The 21,278-nt window shown below is 40.3% G+C and overlaps 1 protein-coding gene across 1 annotated transcript in view; it reads left to right on the top strand.

Annotated features, from left to right (window-relative positions):
• LOC106132459 (apoptosis-resistant E3 ubiquitin protein ligase 1) overlaps nucleotides 1-21,278 on the top strand; it is a 45,751-nt gene that overhangs the window by 23,217 nt on the left and 1,256 nt on the right. Inside the window, exons 3-16 of the mRNA XM_060947614.1 lie at nucleotides 7,314-7,522; nucleotides 8,212-8,351; nucleotides 10,298-10,438; nucleotides 11,402-11,510; nucleotides 12,175-12,359; nucleotides 13,664-13,862; nucleotides 14,534-14,730; nucleotides 15,565-15,729; nucleotides 16,538-16,715; nucleotides 17,869-18,014; nucleotides 18,925-19,068; nucleotides 19,529-19,699; nucleotides 20,321-20,497; nucleotides 20,962-21,132. Coding sequence (XP_060803597.1) covers nucleotides 7,314-7,522; nucleotides 8,212-8,351; nucleotides 10,298-10,438; nucleotides 11,402-11,510; nucleotides 12,175-12,359; nucleotides 13,664-13,862; nucleotides 14,534-14,730; nucleotides 15,565-15,729; nucleotides 16,538-16,715; nucleotides 17,869-18,014; nucleotides 18,925-19,068; nucleotides 19,529-19,699; nucleotides 20,321-20,497; nucleotides 20,962-21,132 — 2,332 coding nt within the window. The remainder of the gene's footprint in view (nucleotides 1-7,313; nucleotides 7,523-8,211; nucleotides 8,352-10,297; nucleotides 10,439-11,401; nucleotides 11,511-12,174; nucleotides 12,360-13,663; nucleotides 13,863-14,533; nucleotides 14,731-15,564; nucleotides 15,730-16,537; nucleotides 16,716-17,868; nucleotides 18,015-18,924; nucleotides 19,069-19,528; nucleotides 19,700-20,320; nucleotides 20,498-20,961; nucleotides 21,133-21,278) is intronic.

Raw genomic sequence — 21,278 nt, 5'->3', positions numbered from 1 at the left:
AACTGATGTTTACATCACTATTTTAATTTCCATCCCAGCGGGGCACATATAATTTATCCCACTATTAGAGGGGGGTCTTTGGGCCCTTTCCGCCTGGGCGACGCCGGCGACCGAATATAATCTATTTCAGGGTTGTTTCAGGGCAATTGCGTCCAGTTTCAGCCAACTAGTTGCAAAAGATACCGCATGTAATTAATTACAAGCTATATATTTTGTACTTTTGAAATTATTGAATTTAAAAAGCAATAATCTTCTATGTACCTATATAAAAGAAGTTTGCAGAGATCGTGGCAAGTGGAAAGATGTAGTGTACGAGTATATAAAACTATTTCCTTTCTGAGTGACTGACTGACAGACAACCAAACCAATGGAAATTGAGATTCAAATATTGACAGGGCGCTAGACCATCACCTAAAAGAAGAATGCCAAGTTCGTAAGCCTATCCCTTAGTCGCCTTTTACGACATCCATGGGAACGAGACGGAGTGGTCCTGTCCTTTTTTTATTGGTGCAAGGACTAGGGACATTACTTACATAGTTAATAATGAAAATAAAACTAACGACATTACAACCTTAATGAAACACTGGCTGTTACTAACTCCTTTATTTGATTGAGAAACAGACTGGCATCGTGTTGTTTGCAGATGATACGTCACTAATTTTTAAAATGAACCGCCGTAGCGAAATCTGTGATGATGTGAATAGCACTTTAGCCGCCATCTCTAACTGGTTTACAATCAACAACTTACTGTTAAATGCAAATAAGACCCAATGCATTAAGTTTACACTTCCCAATGTGCGGCAGGCAAATGTGGATATTAGTATAAGTAGTAAAAGATTAGATTTTGTTGATAGTACTACTTTCTTAGGAATAACATTAGATTCAAATTTGAAATGGCATGCTCACATTTTAAAACTTTCTAAAAGGCTTAGTTCTGCAGCATACGCTATTCGTCGTATTAGGCATTTGACGGATGTGGCAACTGCTAAGCTAGTATATTTTAGTTATTTTCATAGTTTAATGTCATATGGTCTACTGCTTTGGGGATCAGCAGCAGACATACAAACTATTTTCATTTTACAAAAAAGGGCAATTCGATATATCTACGGTCTTAAACAAAGAGATTCCCTTAGAGATTTTTTCAAAAACCTAAATATTTTAACTTTGCCCTCCCAATACATATTCGATAACATCATGCATGTTAGGAAAAACTTAGACTCTTTCAAAAAAGTAGGTGAAAGTACTAGTAGATCACTGCGGAACAATTACAAGTTGTCGATCCCAGCACATCGGCTGGCTAAGGTAGGGAAATCATTTCTGATTAATTGTATAAGATTTTATAATAAATTACCAAAAAGTGTTCTTGAAATGAATGATAGAAAATTCAAACAGTTTATTAAAGTTGAGCTTTGTAGGAAAGCCTATTACAGCACGGATGATTATATTAATGATAAACATGTGTGGCCCGAGCTGGACATAATGGCCTCTTAAATGCTTGTGTATTTTTGACATGATCTTGACATAATTTGTACAGTATGTACATATTTTATTTTATATTTATTTTATTTGACGAAATATTCATATTGACATAATCAGTTCTACATTCATACATGTTTTTTAATGTAGACAATGTGCATTCGTCCACGATTTAGATTTAAGAGATCTATATTTGTAAATTGACGTCCTATGAAAATGCTGCAGTGTAGTTTGTTCCGCCGCTTCTTCTACACATGCGCTTTGGAAGCGGTAGTAGTTATAATTAGATTTAAGTTATGTGACGTCAATAAGTAATACCTTGTATCCAATTTTGAAAATAAATCTATTCTATTCTATTCTTTTAGAGTGTTACGAACTCCTTTCTTAAAAACAAACATCTAGTAATTTAAAATAAGAAAAAAAAGTAAGAAGAATAAACGACAGTTTTTGAGCGTGCATCATCTTTCCTTTGCCAGCGAAAATAATTTATTATTTTCAGCATATTTCTTATAAAAATAAATAGCCAAAAAGATGAACGTCGCCATTCAGTCTTTTCAAGACTGTTGGCTCTGTCTACCCCGCAAGGGATATAGACGTGACCATATGTATGTATCTATGTTTTTTATACTGGCAATTCACTGATAAGTAAGATTATGTAATGTAAGTGAAGTGGACGCTTTGCAATTGTAGCGGGAACTAGGTTGCTAGGTCAGCTGTACTTCTTTTTTAATGACTACTTTTTACTGCCGTGTGGTTTCCGGCAATTTAGAATAGAACCACTATATGTCTTTCCCATGGATTACGTAAAAAAACTTGGGATTCTACTTGTAGGCGATGGAATAGCACTAAATATTCTCTTACTACCTCGCAAAAAGGGCGAAGGCGGTGGAATCGGAAAGGTGCCCGATTAAAATGCGTGTGACACAAAAAGGCTTAGGTTCGAATCCCACCCCGGCCATGTACCAATGACAATTTTCGAACTTATGTACAGTACGATTTAGATTTAAGAGATCTATATTTGTAAATTGACGTCTGATAAAAATGCTGCAGTGTAGTTTGTTCTGCCGCTTCTTCTACACATGCGCTTTGGAAGCGGTAGTAGTTATAATTAGATTTAAGTTATGTGACGTCAATAAGTGATACCTTGTATCCAATTTTGAAAATAATTCTATTCTATTCTATTAGTTTGAATACTTACCGATGCTCTAACGGTGAGGGAAAACATCACGAGGAAACCCGCACATTAAGGCACTTGAATTTGTAACTATGATTCAATACGAGTTAAGTTCCCCTGTAAAGGTTGCGAAGATCAGACGGGAGTCGCTTCGTGTGAAAACCTGACTCACCCAATCCAGGATCTATGGTCAAAGACATACCCCGGGCTCCTCTCCAGAGAGGTGACTATGCAATCGGGACTAAAGCCAGGAGGTAAAAGAAGATACTACCTCGCACCAATTTCTCTCTCACGAAATGTTCTTGAGGTTGCCCGGAAGAGATTGCATATGCGATAAGGCCGCCTTTTATATACCCTTTAGATAAGTTTAGGATAACTTTATTGTTATGTGCAACAAGGAGAAATGAAAATCCTACTAATATTATAAATGCGAAAGTTTGTGAGCATGTCAGGATGTCAGTATGGATGTTTGTTACTCTTTCATGCAAAAACTACTGAACCGATTACGATGAAATTTGGTATGTAGGTAGTTGAAGACCCAGATTAACATATATGCTACTTTATTGCGGAGTTTCCGCGGGATTGATAGGGTTTCCACGAAGTCACGGGCGGCCTCTAGCATTCAATATATCTATCTACCTTCTTCCCACAAAACCGACCACTCCGCATTCTATGTTCTTAGCATATCAGTGCACGCGAACTGCTTGGATATGCATTTCCATTACGTTAAGGCTGATTAATGGATTGCCTTGTCTCGCTTTGTGTTCAAGGAATTAGGTTAGTTGCTTGTTTTGGCCCATAAAGATCCATAACTTTATTAGGTTTTGTCTGATATTTAAAGCTTTGTCGTTTGGCACTATTTATATTGTAAAGTGCCGTGTGGTTCCCGGCATCATTACAAAAAAGAATAGGATAACTCCATCTCTTTTCCATAGATATCGTAAAACGCTCAGCTGTTTGGCTTAATGATAGAATTGAGATTCAAATAGTGACAGGTTGCTAGCCCATCGGCTGAAAAAAGAATGTCAAGTTTTCAAGCCTATCCCTTAGTCGCCTTTTACGACATCCATGGGAAAGAGAAAAAAATCTTCTACATTGTATTCAATGCTATTTGTTCGAATTGAAAAATATAACATCACGCTGAAACTATAAGGAGCAAAGAAATAATGGAATATGTGAAAAAAAAAACGGGAAAAATTATTCATCCTTGCTTCAATGATGCCCAAAATAACTATTCCGCGCGGACGAAGACGCGGGCACAGCTAGTGTGATATAAAGTGGACGTGTTATACAACATTGTTACATAATCTGTACGCACCTTTAAACATTTTGAAGTTCTAAAGTGTTACATAATTAGCTATGAAGTAACATCGTCCCATCTGTCACAAAGTAAAGCACAACTCTGAGTAAGATCCAAGTAGTGCCAAGGCACACAGACTTTGTGTTGACATGTGCGCTTTCTGTGTGTTTAGGCATGTTTGTTTGTTTGTATGGTGTGTTCTTGTTACTTTGTTACAGATTTACGTTAGCAAACAAACAGACTACGTTCTCAACGGTTGTGTTGGAAAGTTGAGAGCTTTTGTCGTGGGTTCGATTCACTAAATTTAAATTATTAGTAGTATTTTTATCTTCTTTTGTCTATGGTTTTTCTGATGTCGGTCGCCCAGGTATAATTTTTTTCAATTTGCAAGAACGCAGTAAAACAATATCAGTGTTTAAAAAAAATCCTTTCTACAATGCAAAAGGTAGTCAACACTTTTTCGTGATTTAAAAACGGATCGCTTTCAATTTAATAAAATCTCTCGCGAAATGAAAGCTAATCCCTTACTTTTATGTCTGCAACGGCCCGCGCTCGTAAAGCTCGGCTTGCAGCTTTGAGCTTCCGGTTCCGGAACTGAATCAGCTGTGACCACTGACCTCTATAATGTATCTTGTACTTCATGATGTCGAAATGTACCTTGTACAGCTTGTACTTCATAATACTTTATACATATGTCTTTCCCGGAGGGGTAAGCAGAGACTACCTCTTTCCACTTGCCACGATCTCTGCATACTTCCTTAAGTTCCTTTCCTTTACCGTCCTACTTCATAATGTCGATAGAAAACATGCCTCCTTTCAGCTTTTGGCATTAAAATAACGCTAATATTGGCGTGAATGTTCATGGAAGTATTTGTTCCTACAAATACTTCCATGAACATTCACGCATTCGTTTCAAAAAGTAAGCTGTTTAACTTCCTAGTTAAACAGCTTACTTTTTGAAACGAATTATAGATCATACACCCACATGAATTAATCTCATAAAAAAAAACAAGAAATTGCAAGTAATATGTCGTCCCAATTCCTACGAAATTCCACAGCAAAACACGGCGGCCATTTGTATCAAATATCATTTTTAGTACCTTCAGTGGAGAATGGGCTAGCAACCTGTCACTATTTGAATCTCGATCCTATCATTGCGATAAACAGCTTAACGTGGTCTACTGTTGGCTCTATCTATCCCGCAAGGGGTTTACACGTGATTGTATGTTTGTATGGATTTATTTAGATTTTGAAAATAAATATATTTTTTTGTACATTTTGTCCAGCGTAATTGTTTTGCACGTCAGTGTCAGTAACAGTAACTATGTTACCGTACCGCTCGCTAGCCAAATTGTGATGGACTTGCATTAATTCAATGCGGATTTCACTGGTGACGGCGATGGATCTTTTTTAAAATAGATGCAGATTGGTACATTTGTTTAAATATTAATCGATGATTTTACTGTGAGTAAAATATCGTCAAGAAACCTGCATATTCATGTGCCTAAAAGCATACATATGATTCCGCAATGGGTTCTCCTGGATTGATGGCGGAGTTTCGACAGGAATCGCTTTAATGTACAAGTCTGATCTGACCAATTAAGGATCGAGGTCACTTTGAACTCCCCCAGAGAGGACGAAATCGGGACTATGGCCGAAAGATGATGCTTAGTGAACCTGATTCCATTCTGGCAAATTTCCGGGAGTAATATCCATGGCAATAGCTTATTCATTTGTACATACCAAAACTATAGAAGGGTCAATTTTCTCTGCAAGCATATCGTAGAAGTACTATAAACGATCTCAAATTCAATCTTTTATCCGCCGTTAGGATTGATATCATCACAATAACGAACAGAGTTCAATAATTCATCGTCACATTTCCTCAGCTCTTTTTTCACGGTCGGGTACCGTCGTAAAATCTCCGACTATGAAGCCAGTGTCGGATTAAGGTGCCGAACGAATTTATAAAGGCTTCCTTTGTAAGGCTGTATTAGGCAACTTTGAGACGATCCCAATCGAGCAAAGACCTGATTTACAGTCAAACATTGGATGTATTATTATTAAAGTTGAAGAGGCGTCTGCAAATAAAACACATATACGTTTAGATTCTTTTAGAATAGGTACGCTTTTTTTGTTATCGAAGGTAAAATCTTTTTTACGGACAACCCCCCGAGTCTTCACCTTCACCCGGAAGAGTGTGGGACTCTTGCCACCTAATGTACCAGTTTACCCACTACACCACTCCGTGCGCTCTTCTTGCCTTTTTGAGGGCATCATGGGATCGCAGGCATTTCGCCAAAATGCCCTAATGCCCGGCGTGTCTGTGCCGGGAATCTTGCTGTTATGGGTAACCAGTAAGTTGCTGGCCGCCCTTTCTATGCCAGGGTCGGAGAGTGACCCTAGTAAGGCAGTAGGCGCGCACGATAAAGTGCCTTCTGCCCCCCCGACCACGACGATGTAGGGGCGCGTTCGGAAGAAGGGTACGCCAGCGTATACCTCTTATTGTGCTCTCTTAAATCACATTTTACCTATCTGCATGGCATGTCAAATAATATGTTTCTAAGTCCAAATGTCTGGATTTGCGTTGATATGTCAATCAATGGGTGTTCTCTTCTACATATTTAGATCACCCGTCGGAAAAACGCTGATCGGTGGTCTGATTTTTACGAGTACGTCCATTTAATTATGCAATAACTTCCTTATTGTCTAAGTCCGGCCCTGTCGACTTAAACGGCCATAAACTGGACAGTCACGGGGAAATGAATTGCGAATAAAAAGGGTGTTTTATTTGCACGGTTCAAAGGATTCACTCCCGAACGGTATTCATAAATCTTCCATAAGATTGTTGTGAGAGACTGTATCAAGATTAGATTTATTGCATAGTGAAGGAGTCCTCTGGGGACTAAATCATAGGTATCTTGCCGTGTGGTTGACGGCACCAATAGGAAAAGAATAGGACCACTTCTTTATTTCCCATGGATGTCGTAAAAGCGACTAAGGGATGTGCTAGCAACTTGTCACTATTTGAATCTCAATTCTATCACTAAGCCAAATAACACGGGTGATGCGGGAAGCTCGAAATTCAGTTTCATTCTAGCTAAAGTTAATATCGCGGTTGGGTGGACGATTCAAGATCCTCGAAATCCTTTAAGATTCAATTCATTCATATAATTACGTCTATATACCATGCGGGGTAGACAGAGCAGTCTTGAAAGTTTTAAGTTTCATTAAGATTAAAAATTATCCAAAAATTAAATAATTCACTCAAAATGTAGGATAAGCGTCGAACATCGCTTTTCAATGGAAACCTTATGTTTCATTACTGCTCCTAGAGATTAAAATAGGACATTCCCATTTCAGATTACTGAGCCTGGACGTAGCATCCCTGGAAGACGTCTACTGGCTGGAGGACTCCACGACTCGCCATGTCATCGACCCGAAAGACTTCGCCGCGTGGTCAGCGGCTAGACAGAGCCTGCCCACGGGGAAAGAGGCCCTGCAGACTCTTAAGGCGGACCTTTGGAGTGCCGTGGTGAAGAGCAGCAAGCACCAAGATGCTTGGACGTGGGGTGAGTGAGGATTGCTTGCATGAGGTTCACTCAATCACGGTTTATTTTGACTCGATTTTTTTGTCACATGGAAATATAACCAATGTCTCCAAAATCCCTAAATTAAGCAAGCTTAAGACTGGAATAATTCTCCCTGATTCCTTACCCCTCTGTCTCTTTCTAATTGGCTGAATTGGAAAGAGATAGAAGGGTAACCCTCAAAGAGCTTGCATGAATAGAGTAATGAATGTGGATGGAGTACCTAAAGTGAAGAGAGTAATAAATGTGCATGAATCGAAAGACATGCCGGGATCATGGCCAAAAATGTGCCGTGTGGTTCCCGGCACCAATAAAAAAACGATGTCGTAAAAGGCGACTAAGGGATAGGATTTTAAACTTGGTAAGCTTCTTTAAGGCGATGGGCTAACAACCTGTCACTATTTGAATCTCAATTCTATCATTGAGCCAAGCAGCTAAGCGTGGCCTATCGTTCTTTTCAAGACTATTGGCTCTGTCTACCCCGCAAGGGATATAGACGTGATTATATATATGTAGGTATGTTAGTGGCCAAAAACAAGTAGACTGAACCTTCAGAACAATGCATGGTATTTTGTTTGTTTATGTTATAAATCGCACAAGACTAACATACAAGCATGAGCAACGGTTTCTTTGGAATGTGGGCAAGCGGGCACTAACGGCATGGGTTACAGGCGGCATGCTGGTGGTGTCTGTGTCTGTCTGCGGGCTGGTGACCCTGGCGGCGATGACGCAGCCGTCCCTGGCGCCGGAGGCCAAGCACTCCCTGCTGCAGTACGTCACCGGGAAGTACTTGCACCCCCCCAGTTGTAGGGTGAGTGGGTGCTGTCATGGCATACGGAACTGAGCTTCTGATGACTTGTTTTTACGTAATTGTAAATGAATTCCTCTCTGACTGAACTTTATTTTATTTATGTGCCGTTATTATGGGCCGTGTGGTTCCCGGCAGGGCCGTGTGAAAGGCCAATGGAGAAAGAATAGGACTACTCCATCTCGCTCCCATGGATGTCGTAAAAGGCGACTGAGGGCTTATAAACTTGGGATTCTTCTTTTAGGCGATGGGCTAGCAACCTGTCACTATTTGAATCTCAATTTTATCTTAAAGCCAAATAGCTGAACATAGCCTATCAGTCTTTTCGACACTGTTGGCTCTGGCTACCCCGCAAGGGATATAGACGTGATTATATGTATTTATTTATGTACACAAAATTATATACAGGAGCATTTAATACAGTAATTCTAGTACAAAGGTGCTTATTTCAAAAGAAATCTCTTCCAGTAGACCCATGAGAGGAGAGATGAATTTTGGAGCGGTATGGCGTGTGCATAAATAACATTTAACTAAAGATACATGCTAATGATGATGCTTATTTCGCTTGTGATGGTTTGTTTTATTTTATTTTGTACAAGATGCCAACCGCGACTTCGTCTGCGTGAAATCAATCCCGCGGGAATTCCGATAAAAAGTAACCTATAAGTTATTCTGGGTCTTCAGCTACCTACATACCGAATTTCATCGTAATCGGTTCAGTAGTTTTTGCGTGAAAGAGTAACAAACATTCATACTGAAATCCTGACATACTAACTTTCGCATTTATAATATTAGTACGATTTCATATACCCAACGTATAACTACTTGAATGATTTTGACTAATTAATTTGCACGTGAAATCACATTATATTGTCATTATGTACTTTTAACATTTGCAGTGTGCAAATGTTGGAACACTATTTTAATTTTGACATCTTAAATACACTTGTATGTTACTTGCTATTGAGGTAAACGTTGTTTTGCCATATAAATAATTTTTAAGTAATTTCTAGTTAAAAAAATGTTAAGGGTGGACAACCCATATCGCTAAGGGGTATGAAAAATAGATGTTGGCATATTCCCAGATCTACTAAATATGCTCACAAAATTTCATGAGCATCGGTTAAGCCGTTTCGGAGGTGTACGGGAGCGAACATTGTGACACGAGAATTTTATATTTAAGTTATGTACACATGTTTTGCAAATAAATTTATTTTATTTTATCTTGTTATGTTAGTATACCGCCAAAGTTCAGATTTATCTGTCTACGACTGTTTAAAAGAATATGCCAGGATGAAATAAAATAACTACGTGTTGATAAATGAAAATCAAACTATAATATAAAAACTTAAAACATAAACATATCGTGAGTAATTCTAATTTACGACAAGCATTGTGAAAAATAACAAAAGAAGATCACTAGTTTTCTTCAATTAAATATTTACTTTTTTTAAAGCGACCAGTGCGCTAAACAATTTTAAACAACGACTGTATTAGGGTCAATTCACTCCCAAGTTGAGACGTGACGCGACGTGTTGTTTTATGTGTTTTTTTTTTCATTTTGTTTTGCTTATGTCATGGAAATATATTTATTTGACACCTTATGGTATGATTGCATGCATGAGACAAGACAATGTTTTTGCTTATAAAAGTTTAGTGCCGTGTGGTTCCCGGCACCAATACAAAAAAGAATAGGACCACTCCATCTATTTCCCATGGATGTCATAAAAAGCGACTAAGGGATAGGCTTATAAACTTGGGATTCTTCTTTTAGGCGATGGGTTAGCAACCTGTCACTATTTGAATCTCAATTCTATCATTAAGCCAAATAGCTGTACGTGGCCATTCAGTCTTTTCAAGGCTGTTGGCACTGTCTACCCCGCAAGGGTAAAGACGTGAACAAAAACTGTATTCTACAAGACAATAACGCTTATTCCTTCCAAATCAAGGTGGAGTGGGGATGGACAGAGCCGCAAGCGGTTGGCGAGACTATGTGTTTCACCGTACTTTGTTTCCAACGGAACGGGCAGCCCTACCCCATATGTGACACCGACGACCTCACCGTCTCAATATCACATGGAACTAGGAAGGTAAGGGAACCATCATTTAAATAGGATGAGGCTTTCCTGTTCTCGAATGTGGCTGGAGGTCAGGTGTCGCAAATATTTATACATACATACAAATAATTACCAAGAATACCAAGCCGATTAGCTCAATGCGGCCTATCAGTTTTTTTAAGACTGTTAGCTCTGTCTACCCCGCAAGGGTTATAGACGTGATTATATGTATGTAAGTTAAAATGTGGATGAAGCGAAGGAAGTATGCAGAGATCGTGGCAAGTGGAAAGAGGTAGTCTCTGCTTACCCCTCCGGGAAAGAGGCGTGATTTTATGTATGTATGTATGTATTATGAAGTACAAGCTTTACAAGGTACATTTCGACATCATGAAGTACAAGATACATTATAGAGGTCAGTGGTCACAGCTGATTCAGTTCCGGAACCGGAAGCTCGAAGCTGCAAGCCGAGCTTTAATAACACGGGCAGTTGCAGACATAAAAGTAAGGGATTAGCTTTCATTTCGCGAGAGATTTTATTAGTATATAATGTAATATACATACATACATACATGTGATCACGTCGATATCTCTAGCGGAGCAGACAGTGCCACCAGTCTTGAAAAGACTGATAGGCCAAGCTCAGCTGTTTGGCTTTGCGATAGAATTGAGATTCAACTAGCGACAGGTTGCTAGCCCACCGCCTAAAAGAGGAATCCCAAGTTTATAAGCCTATCCCTTAGTCGCCTTTTACGACATCCATGGGAAAGAGATGGTGTGGTCCTATTCTTTTTTGTATTGGTGCCGGGAACCACACGGCACTTTTATAACTTATATATATAATATAACTTATGTGGATGAAGCGAAGGAAATATGCAGAGATCGTGGCAAGTGGAAAGAGGTAGTCTCTGCCTACCCCTCCGGGAAAGAGGCGTGATTTTATGTATGTATGTATGTATATAACTTATACAGTTTAATAAATAAATAAATAATTTCCAGATCAGCTTCATACTAGAGCTGGGTTCGGGTGACCCCGCGCAGGCCAACACGGCGCGCGTCAAGTTCACGGTGCGGACGGCGGGCATGTACATCATATCCGTCATGATCGGTGAGTTTACTTACGGTTTTATTGGTTGGATTCTTGTTGTGTAGTGTTTTTTTTTATTTTAAAGGTATAGCAAGGAGATAAGGGTAGGTAATTGAAATCAAACTGAACAATCCCATTTTTTTATTAATTTAGGAGGAAACACTGATTTATGGAAGAAAATAAATCGCTGGGTCTGGAGATTTGAAATATGACATGTAGGTTTCTTACGTATGGACTAAGAGATGATTTGAAATCTATACTAATATTATAAAGCTAAAGAGTTTGTTTGAACGCGCTTATCTCAGGAAGTACTGGTTCGAAATGAAAAAATCTTTTTGTGTTGAATAGACCATTTATTAAAGAAGGCTTTAAGCTGTATAACATCACGCTGCAACTATTAGGAGCGAAGAAAAAAAAGAAAATGTGAAAAATTATTCATCCTTGAGGGCTTCAATGATGCCCAAAATAACTATTCCACGCGGACGAACTCGCGGGCACAGCTAGTAAACGATATTTTCTATTTTATTACACTTATGATGCCATTAGAATTCCTTAAAACGAAAGCGTACCTACGTGTTTACTATAACAAGGTCTTTGGCACTCGGGACCCCATCAAACTATCGCCGTTTCGCTCTTAACTATGGCCGTGAAACGGGACAGAAAACAATCGGAATGCGGGTTGCAGGCGGCGTGGCGGTGTGCGGCAGCCCGTTCCGGCGGCTGTTCGCGGCGGGCGCGGCGCAGGCGCGGCGCTCGCGGCTGTCGCGCGCGCGCGCGCCCGTGTGCGCGGCGGGGCGCGCGCGCGCGCTGCACGTGCTGCCGCGCGACCTGCACGACAACGTGGCCGCGCTCACGCCCGCCGCCGTGCAGGTACGAACAAGGGAAGCCGCCGAAGAAGAAGAAGAAGTTGAAGTCGGTTCAAGTTGCTTCCAAACGATATCCTCCTTTTTTGAAGTCGTTTCAAGTTGCTTCCAAACAATATCCTCCTTTTTTGAAGTCGGTTCAAGTTGCTTCCAAACGATATCCTCCTTTTTTGAAGTCGTTTCAAGTTGCTTCCAAACGATATCCTCCTTTTTTGAAGTCGGTTCAAGTTGTAAAACCTTATCTTACTTTCCGAACGAGGAAGCCGCTTCCAAACGATATCCTCCTTTTTTGAAGTCGGTTCAAGTTGTAAAATCTTCATATCTTACTTTCCGAACGAGGAAGCCGCTTCCAAACGATATCCTCCTTTTTTGAAGTCGTTTCAAGTTGTAAAACCTTCTTATCTTACTTTCCGAACGTGGAAGCCGCTTCCAAACGATTTCCTAATTTTTTGAAGTCGGTTCAAGTTGTAAAACCTTATCTTACTTTCCGAACGAGGAAGCCGCTTCCAAACGATATCCTCCTTTTTTGAAGTCCGTTCAAGTTGTAAAACCTTCTTATCTTACTTTCCGAACGAGGAAGCCGCTTCCAAACGATATCCTCCTTTTTTGAAGTCGGTTCATGTTGTAAAACCTTCTTATCTTACTTTCCGAACGAGGAAGCCGCTTCCAAACGATATCCTCCTTTTTTGAAGTCGGTTCATGTTGTAAAACCTTCTCCCAAGTGTGACAAACAAACTAAGTGTGGTTCCTGAAATACCGCAGAGAAATCGGTTCAGCGATACGTGAGATAATCGCGGATAAATATACATACAGGTTAAACTAATTGCATATGTTTTCCTAGCGTAGTCCCGGTTACATTCGCTCCTGAAAAGACATTACTCAGGTTTTCACACGAAGCAAAGAAAGAGAGAGAAAAGAAAGGAAGCAAAGAAATCCTGACGTCGTCAAATATTATACGCGTGCTGATTATCATAAAACTAAAGACGTTATAGACCAGACATAGTTGGAACATAGTCAGAAAGTGGACCCCAGTTTTGAGGCATAATAGCGGAGAAGATATCTGGGAACCCGCAAAGATGATAAAAGTCTCTGCAGCCTCATACCTACATACATACCATCACACCTGTCTCATTAAAGTACGCAGAGACTATGGATTTCCACTTGCTACAATCCTTGCAGACCTCTCCCGTTTCCTCCACACTCATTACTCATACATCGACGATTACAGGTACTAACGTCTACCTTTTTGAGATTTGGTCCTTAAAACCTCTGTAGCCTCAGCATGATCATTTTATTAATATCCTTCACCAGGACTTCTCAGTCGACCTCAGCCCCCTGGGCGAGGAGGTTGACGAAGAGCTGTCATCATCAGCTACGTTCTCGTATGACAGCGTGAACCAGCGCGTGGTGATGACGCTCTGTTTCGAAAAAGCTGGCATCTACCGCGCCGCCATACGACTGAAAGGAGAACTGCTGATGAATGGAGAGTTTGACTGCATAGTGCTGACTGGTCAGTGCCTGTAACTATGTACCCTGTAGGTCATTCTTGATCATTTGACGAAATACTAATATTATAAAGCTGAAGAGTTTGTTTGTTTGAACGCGCTAATCTCAGGAACTACTGGTTCGAATTGTTTAATTCTTTTTGTGTTGAATAGACCATTTATCAAGGAAGGCTTTAGGCTATATCACATCACGCTTTAACTATTAGGAGCGAAGATATAATGGAAAATGTGAAAAAAACGGGGAACATTATTCATACTTGAGGGCTTCAATGATGCCATAAATAACTATTCCACGCGGACGAAGTCGCGGGCACAGCTAGTATTGAAATAATTAGTTTTACATTTCATTTCATGTTTGTTTAACAGTTTATGCACTCCACTAAGAGTTCAGAAGGTATTGAGAATCAAGGATTCAGTTCACGACGATTAATATATAGTGCCGTGTGGCTCCCGGCACCAATAGAAAAAAAATACAACCTCTCTTATTTCTTCCCCATAGATGTCGTAAAAGGCGACTAAGGGATAGGCGAATAAACTTGAGATTCTTCTTTTAGGCTTCGAAATCCGAACATCATACAGCGTTCTTTGAAGACTGTTGGCTCTGTCTACCCCGCAAGGGATACAGACGTGATAATATGTATGGATGTATGCACGCATTATATTTTTTTTTTTTCAGAAAGGGACGCGGCGACCGTGGAACGCAACATATCGTCGCGCCGCCACGACATCTGTTACGAAGCGAAACTTCTCAGTGACGGGAAGCCTCGGCGGGTGCTGTGCTGTTTGAACCCGAAGCAGTTCATCGTGAAGGACTTCCTGTTCAAGTTCATTCCCAAGAGGATAACCTCCTTTAGGGTCTGCCCTTCCACCAAGGTGAGCTATCTTTGAGGAAGCAGCTAAAATTTTTGTGCTGTGCGGTTCTCGGCATCGATAGAAAAAAGAATAGGACCACTCCATCTCTTTCCCATGGATGTCGTAAAAGGCGACTAAGGGATGGGCTTACAAACTTGGGATTCTTCTTTAGGCGATGGGCTAGCAACCTGTCACTATTTGAATCTCAATCCTATTTTAAAGCCAAAATAGCTGAACGTGGCCTATCAGTCCATCAAGACTGTTTCTTTATTAATAAGTTTATACATATATATTTAGTGGATAGGTATTACTACTTTGTACTGAATTATCTAGTTCCTTTATTGTTTGCCGGTTGACTGGAAGAGATCCCTTCATGGGATAAGTCCGCCATTGCAAGTGATTTGTTTATTTTATAACTATGTACTATTTTCTTGTTGCTGTGTAAATTTCTGTGCAATAAAGATATTACAAACAAACAAGACTGTTGTCTCCGGTCTACCCCGCAAGGGATACAGACGTGATTATAATGTACGCCAATGGCGCCAACGGTGATATTATTGTAGTTAACATTGATATTAAGATGACATTTTAAATTATTTAACTTATTTGTAACAGAATTTTAATTAAGCGCTGATTGTAAATTCGGATTTAGATAACTCACATCCAAATATTTGTGTACGCCTGATTATAAGGCAGAATGCATGTACTTAATTATATCGTGACCATCTGATTGTAAAAATTGTATTCTAACAAATAAATGATTTGATTTGATTTGATTTGATTTATGTATGCACGTACACGTGTGACCGTCAGTATGTATGTGTGTATGTATGCACGTACACGTGTGACCGTCAGCTGGTGCTGTCGGCGCGCGGCAGCGGCGCGGGCGCGGGCGGCGAGTTCTCGCTGGAGGACGGCGCGCAGCCCGCGCTGCGGCTGTGGAGCGCCGAGCGGGACCTGCTGGCCGCCACGCTGGCGCAGCTGCTGCTGGCCAACTGCGGCGGCGAGGACAGCTTCAAGGTCGCCCGTTCTGTAATAATATTCTAATATACAGGGTGACTTTTAATTCAACTGCATAAATTTAACTGTTAAGTGTACTCATCTAAAGGATATTTAAAAACGTTAAAAGAAAAATATCGGTTCATATTTCAGAAAGTACGAAAAATAATAAAAGTATCAAAATCCACGATCCTAAATACGTCATTTCACCCCGGCCGGCGGAAAAGCGACGCGTAAGATTCAGAGGTCAACGACACAATTCATTCGGCTGAGCGATCTCGACAACTCTGTACTTTACTTCATCTTGATACTAGAGAAATAATTTATTTTTCAGACATTTATTAACATGTTTAGTTTTAATTTCTTTTTGTAGTATTGGTCTTTAATAAAGCGTGTGACGTAGTTTTTGAGGGATTTTTAAATGTGAAAATGATGACGTTTAATTTAAATAAAAATAGGCTCAAACGGCTCAGAAGCATGGGTATAGTCTATGTTTAAAAGGATGCAATTGTTTTAAATGTCATCCTGTATATACAGGACAAATAACAATAGGTAAAGGTATCTCATGTTGGTAATTATCATTAATTGCGATGACACATTCACCAGTTACCACTTCTTGATCTTATTTGTCCGAAGGGTATTTGTTATAATTAAATGTTGGGTTAATTATCCTTATTATACTTACTTTTATTTATTTATTTAAACTATATGCACGTAAAATGTACAACAGGTGGACTTAATGCCACAAGGCATTCTCTGCCAATCCAACTTTTGGACTAAACTGAGGTAGATGAAACTTAAATGCTTAATGTTCGATGGAAATTTCCAGAACAAACAGGAGTTCTTCTACAGCGAGCTGCGGCGCGCGCACTCGCGCCACCCGCACGAGCGGGTCTCGCTGCGCGTGCTCCGCGCCGAGCTGCTGCGCTCCTCGCTCAAGGCCACGCGCCACTTCACCGTCCAGGACTGGTGCAAGAACTTCGACGTCACCTTCCAGGGGGAGCAAGGTGGGTGCAAGTTGGTCGACGGCCTCTGTGGCGCGGCGGCAGTACGCTTGTCTGTGACACCGGAGGGCCCGGGTTCGGCCAGGGCATGATGAGAAAAGAACTTTTTCTGTTTGGCCTGGGTCTTGGATGTTTATCTATATAAGTATTTATTATAAAATATAGTATCGTTGAGTTAGTATCGCGTAACACAAGTTTCGAACTTACTTCGAGGCTAACTCGATCAGTGTAATTTGTCCCGTATATATTTATTTATATTTGTTACCGCTTCTTCTGCACTGACGCCTTGGAAGCGGCAGTGAACTTAGTTTTAAGTAATTTATTTGATGGCCACCAATGTTGTTAAACTATACGTTTTGACAATCATTAAGCGATATATAGTATCCTATGTATAATAATGAATAAAAATTTTGAATTTGAATTTGTAGCTGGGATCGAAATACACTACGATTGCATTAGAAACTGAATCTTGGGCTGTTGCAATAGGGTTCATATTTGTCTTTGTAAAAACTTCAATTTACCGCGATTGATTATATCGAATTTTCTGTTTAGTTTCATTTTATTTAGTTCCCGATTACCAATTCAAGTGTGAACATGTCACCTTTGTTTTTTTATTAATAAATAAAATACTGTTCAATATATTTTCAAGTTTTATTTATCAAGATCATCAAGCTATCAAGAGGAGTCTCTGCTCCTACAGTCTTGTTCACGCTGAACGTAAGAAAGATAAATAAAATAAATATATACAGGAGGTTAACACAGAGATTTAAGTTATTTAAAGAAAATATTCTGATATCGGTGTTGATCTCATAAGAAAAGTTGTTCAGTTAGATGTTGTTAGCAAGTTGGTACGAAAGGTACCAATAACCATGTATATAATTTGGTGCCGTGCCGTGTGGTTCCCGGCACAAATATGAAAAAGAATGGAATCACTTTCCTATGGATGTCGTAATAGACGACTAAGGGATAGGCTTGTGAACTTGGGATTCTTCTTTTAGGCGACAGGCTAGCAACCTGTCACTATTTGAATCTCAATTCTACCATCAAGCCAAACAGCTGAACGTGGCCTTTCATTTTTTCAAAAGACTGTTGGTCTACCCCGCAAGGGATATAGACGTTATTATATGTATGTATGTGTGTACGTTATCATTGGCAGGTGTGGACTGGGGTGGTCCTCGCCGCGAGTGGTTCTCGCTGGTTTGCGGTCAACTGTTCTCTTCTCGGTTCGGGCTGTTCGTGTCCTTCCACGACTCCCCCGCCGGCCTCGTGCACCCCAACCCGCATCGCGACCCCATGCTTAAGGTCAGTCAGTCAGTCATCCAGCCAGTCAGCTGTTCGTGTCTTTCCATGACTTCCCCGCCGGAATTGTGCATCCTAACACGCTTTGCGACCCCATGCTCAAGGTCAGTCAGTCAGTCATTCGGCCAGTCAGCTTTTCATCATCGTCGTCTTGTTCATTTTAATTAATTTATTTATTTATAGCTTCCGCCCACGACTCCGTCCGCGCGGATGTCGGTCTTCGCGTCGATGTTTTATTACTCCATTTTGAGTAACTCTGACAATGACATCTTATAAATATCTATTGGATCCAAATACGGCTAGGCTTCGCCTAGCATGTTTCGATGTTTTAGTGAGAGAAGATAGCTTAAACTGAAAAATTAAGATGTTTTTTCTACGTATTTTTCCAGGATAAAAAGTATCCCATTTTATGCCCAGGATAATTAGGTATGATTATACCAAGTTTCAACGAAATCGAACCGTTACTTTTCACGTGATGCCTGAACATACAGACAGACAGACAGACAAAAAAATTTTTAATCACATATTTGTGTTCGGTATCGATCCAGTAACACCCCTGCTATTTATTTTTTCAATATTTTCAATGTACAGAATTGACCCTTCTACAGATTTATTATATGTACTAGAGGCTGCCCGCGACTTCGTCCGCATGGAAACCCTATCAATCCCGCGGGAACTCTGGGATAAAAAGTAGCCTATGTGTTATTCTGGGTCTTCAGCTACCTACATACCAAATTTCATGGTAATCGGTTCAGTAGTTTTTGCGTGAAAGAGTAACAAACATCCATACAAACTTTCGCCTTTATAATAGTAGTAGGATAGATGTACACAAAATTATAAACAGGAGCATTTAATACAGTAACTATAGTACAAAGTTGCTACTTACTTCAATAGAAATTTCTTTCTATTTCAGTTGAAATACTTCGAATTGGCTGGTAAACTAGTGGGCAAATGTCTTTACGAGAGCGCCCTCGGGGGCTCCTACAGGCAGTTGGTGCGCGCGAGGCTCACCAGGTCATTCCTGGCGCAAATCATCGGCCTCAGAGTGCATTACAAGGTTAGTTTTATGTTATAAAGTTTCCACGTCCTTGGTGAGATTCAAAATAGTTCGTTTCATATGCAAAGCGATAAAAGTAAGGCGGCTAAGGGAAAGATGCACCGTGTGGTTCCCAGCATTAATAGCAAAAAAGAATAGGACCACTCCATCTCTCTCCCATGAATGTCGTATAAGGCGACTAAGGGGTAGGCTAATAAACTTGGGATTCTTCTTTTAGGTGATGGGCTAGCAACCTGTCACTATTTGAATCTCAATTCTATCTTAATGCCAAATAGCTGAACGTGGCCTGTCAGTCGTTTCAAGACTGTTGGCTCTGTCTACCCCGCAAGGGATTATATGTATGTATGTATGTACTAAGAGAAAGAATAAAAAACTTGAGATTCTTCTCGGTAGGCGATGGGCTAGCAACCTGTCATTTACTATAAGTATAAAGTACTTATAGAATTGTGTTTGTTTTCAGTATTTCGAGCAAGACGACCCGGAACTATACTTGTCCAAAATAAAATACGTTTTAGAGACAGACTTGGAGTCTGAGGATGCGCCGGAGTTGTATTTCTCGGACGAGGAGTACGACTCCGCGGGCAAACTCATCGCTACCAAGGACTTGGTGCCGGGGGGAGCCAGCATTAGGGTAAGTGGATGGAAAGAGAAGCACAATTTGGCTCTAGAGTAGTAGTTAAGTATAGCAGTGTTTAAATGTTTGTTAAACATTATAATAAAGAATCAAAAACCAATCGTCGTGTCATTCAGTCGCCATATTCACAAAATGGCGGCCATGTCAGTCGGCGCTATAATTTTTTTCTTCCGATGTAAAACTATATTTAAATGGGACCACAGGTCCAAAATCAATTCAACACGTCTTTTTATATTCCCCACTAACTTTTTGAAAGTAGCGTCTTGTGTTACTCTTTGCAGGTGGCATTATGCGTTTTATTGTCGTCAAACTATATTTAAATCTGAAAAATATTAATTGAATGAGAAAAAAAAGACAAGGGGTTTAAGTGCATAGCTAGTTTGTAGCTTGTAGTTTCTTGAAATATACTAATATGTTAGATATAACCTAAATTTTATTTATTGAAATGTAAAATGACGTGAAAAAGTGCTTGCAAAAGCCTATTCTCTGAATAAAATTTTGATAGTTACGAAAATCTGCGCGGAGACTGAATAAAATATATTGTTTATTTCCTAAAGCAATAACATTCTTCTGTGTTATCATACTGCTAGACAAAATTATATCAATTTCAATTTTTAGGTCCGTAACGACACTAAATTGCAATACGTAGATGCGCTAGCGCAATGGCGACTAGCGGGAAGATGTCGACTGGAGACCGACGCTTTTCTCAGAGGACTGACGGTGTTGGTGCCTGACAACCTGCTGGCCATCTTCGATGAGAACGAATTGGAATTACTAGTCTGTGGCAGTGGAGAGGTGAGTTTAGTCTTTTTATCATTTTTTGTTTGTATCTTGACACTTTTAAAATTAGAGATGAATCATTGAAAATAACTTAATTACAATGCTTTTTCCACGAGGATAAATAAAATAGCCCGGAAAAAGAAATAAAAAAGGTCTCAAGTTTGAACCTTGGGGTACACCGTTTTTAAATTAAGACTATTTGAATTGTTAACTGTCTGGAGATACGATTTAACTTAATCTAAAGTATATTTTAGAAATGAGATGCTATCAGTTTTGTATGCGCTGTATAAAAAGAACCAAACCTAGAAATCCTAACAGTGATTCATAGTCAAACAGAATCAAATGCCTTAGTTAAAGCCAAGAAAATTTTCTTGTGAATCTTTTTATTGTCGGAATATATATTGTGGCTGGAATTCAATCTCAAAACCTCGCAGGATAAAACATTTACAGGAATTATTTAACTCCCATAAATTTTATAGGTATCAGTGGCTGACTGGCGAGCGCACGCGTTAGTTTCCGGCGCCGGGCGCGAGTGGGCGCGGCTGCTGGAGTGGTTCTGGTCGGCCGTGGCCAGCTTCACCAACGCCGAGCGCGCGCGCCTGCTGCAGTTCACCACCGGCTGCAGCCAGCTGCCGCCCGGGGGGTTCCAGGTGATGTAGCTAGCTTGCTGGAGAGGTTCTGGTCGGCCGTGGCCAGCTTCACCAACGCCGAGCGCGCGCGCCTGCTGCAGTTCACCACCGGCTGCAGCCAGCTGCCGCCCGGGGGGTTCCAGGTGATGTAGCTAGCTTGCTGGAGT

The sequence above is a fragment of the Amyelois transitella genome, chromosome 14, assembly GCF_032362555.1.
Source record: "Amyelois transitella isolate CPQ chromosome 14, ilAmyTran1.1, whole genome shotgun sequence".
Taxonomy (NCBI): Eukaryota; Metazoa; Arthropoda; class Insecta; order Lepidoptera; family Pyralidae; genus Amyelois; species Amyelois transitella.
Note: the sequence above shows the minus strand (reverse complement) of the source record. Positions and strands in the feature narration are given on the sequence as shown.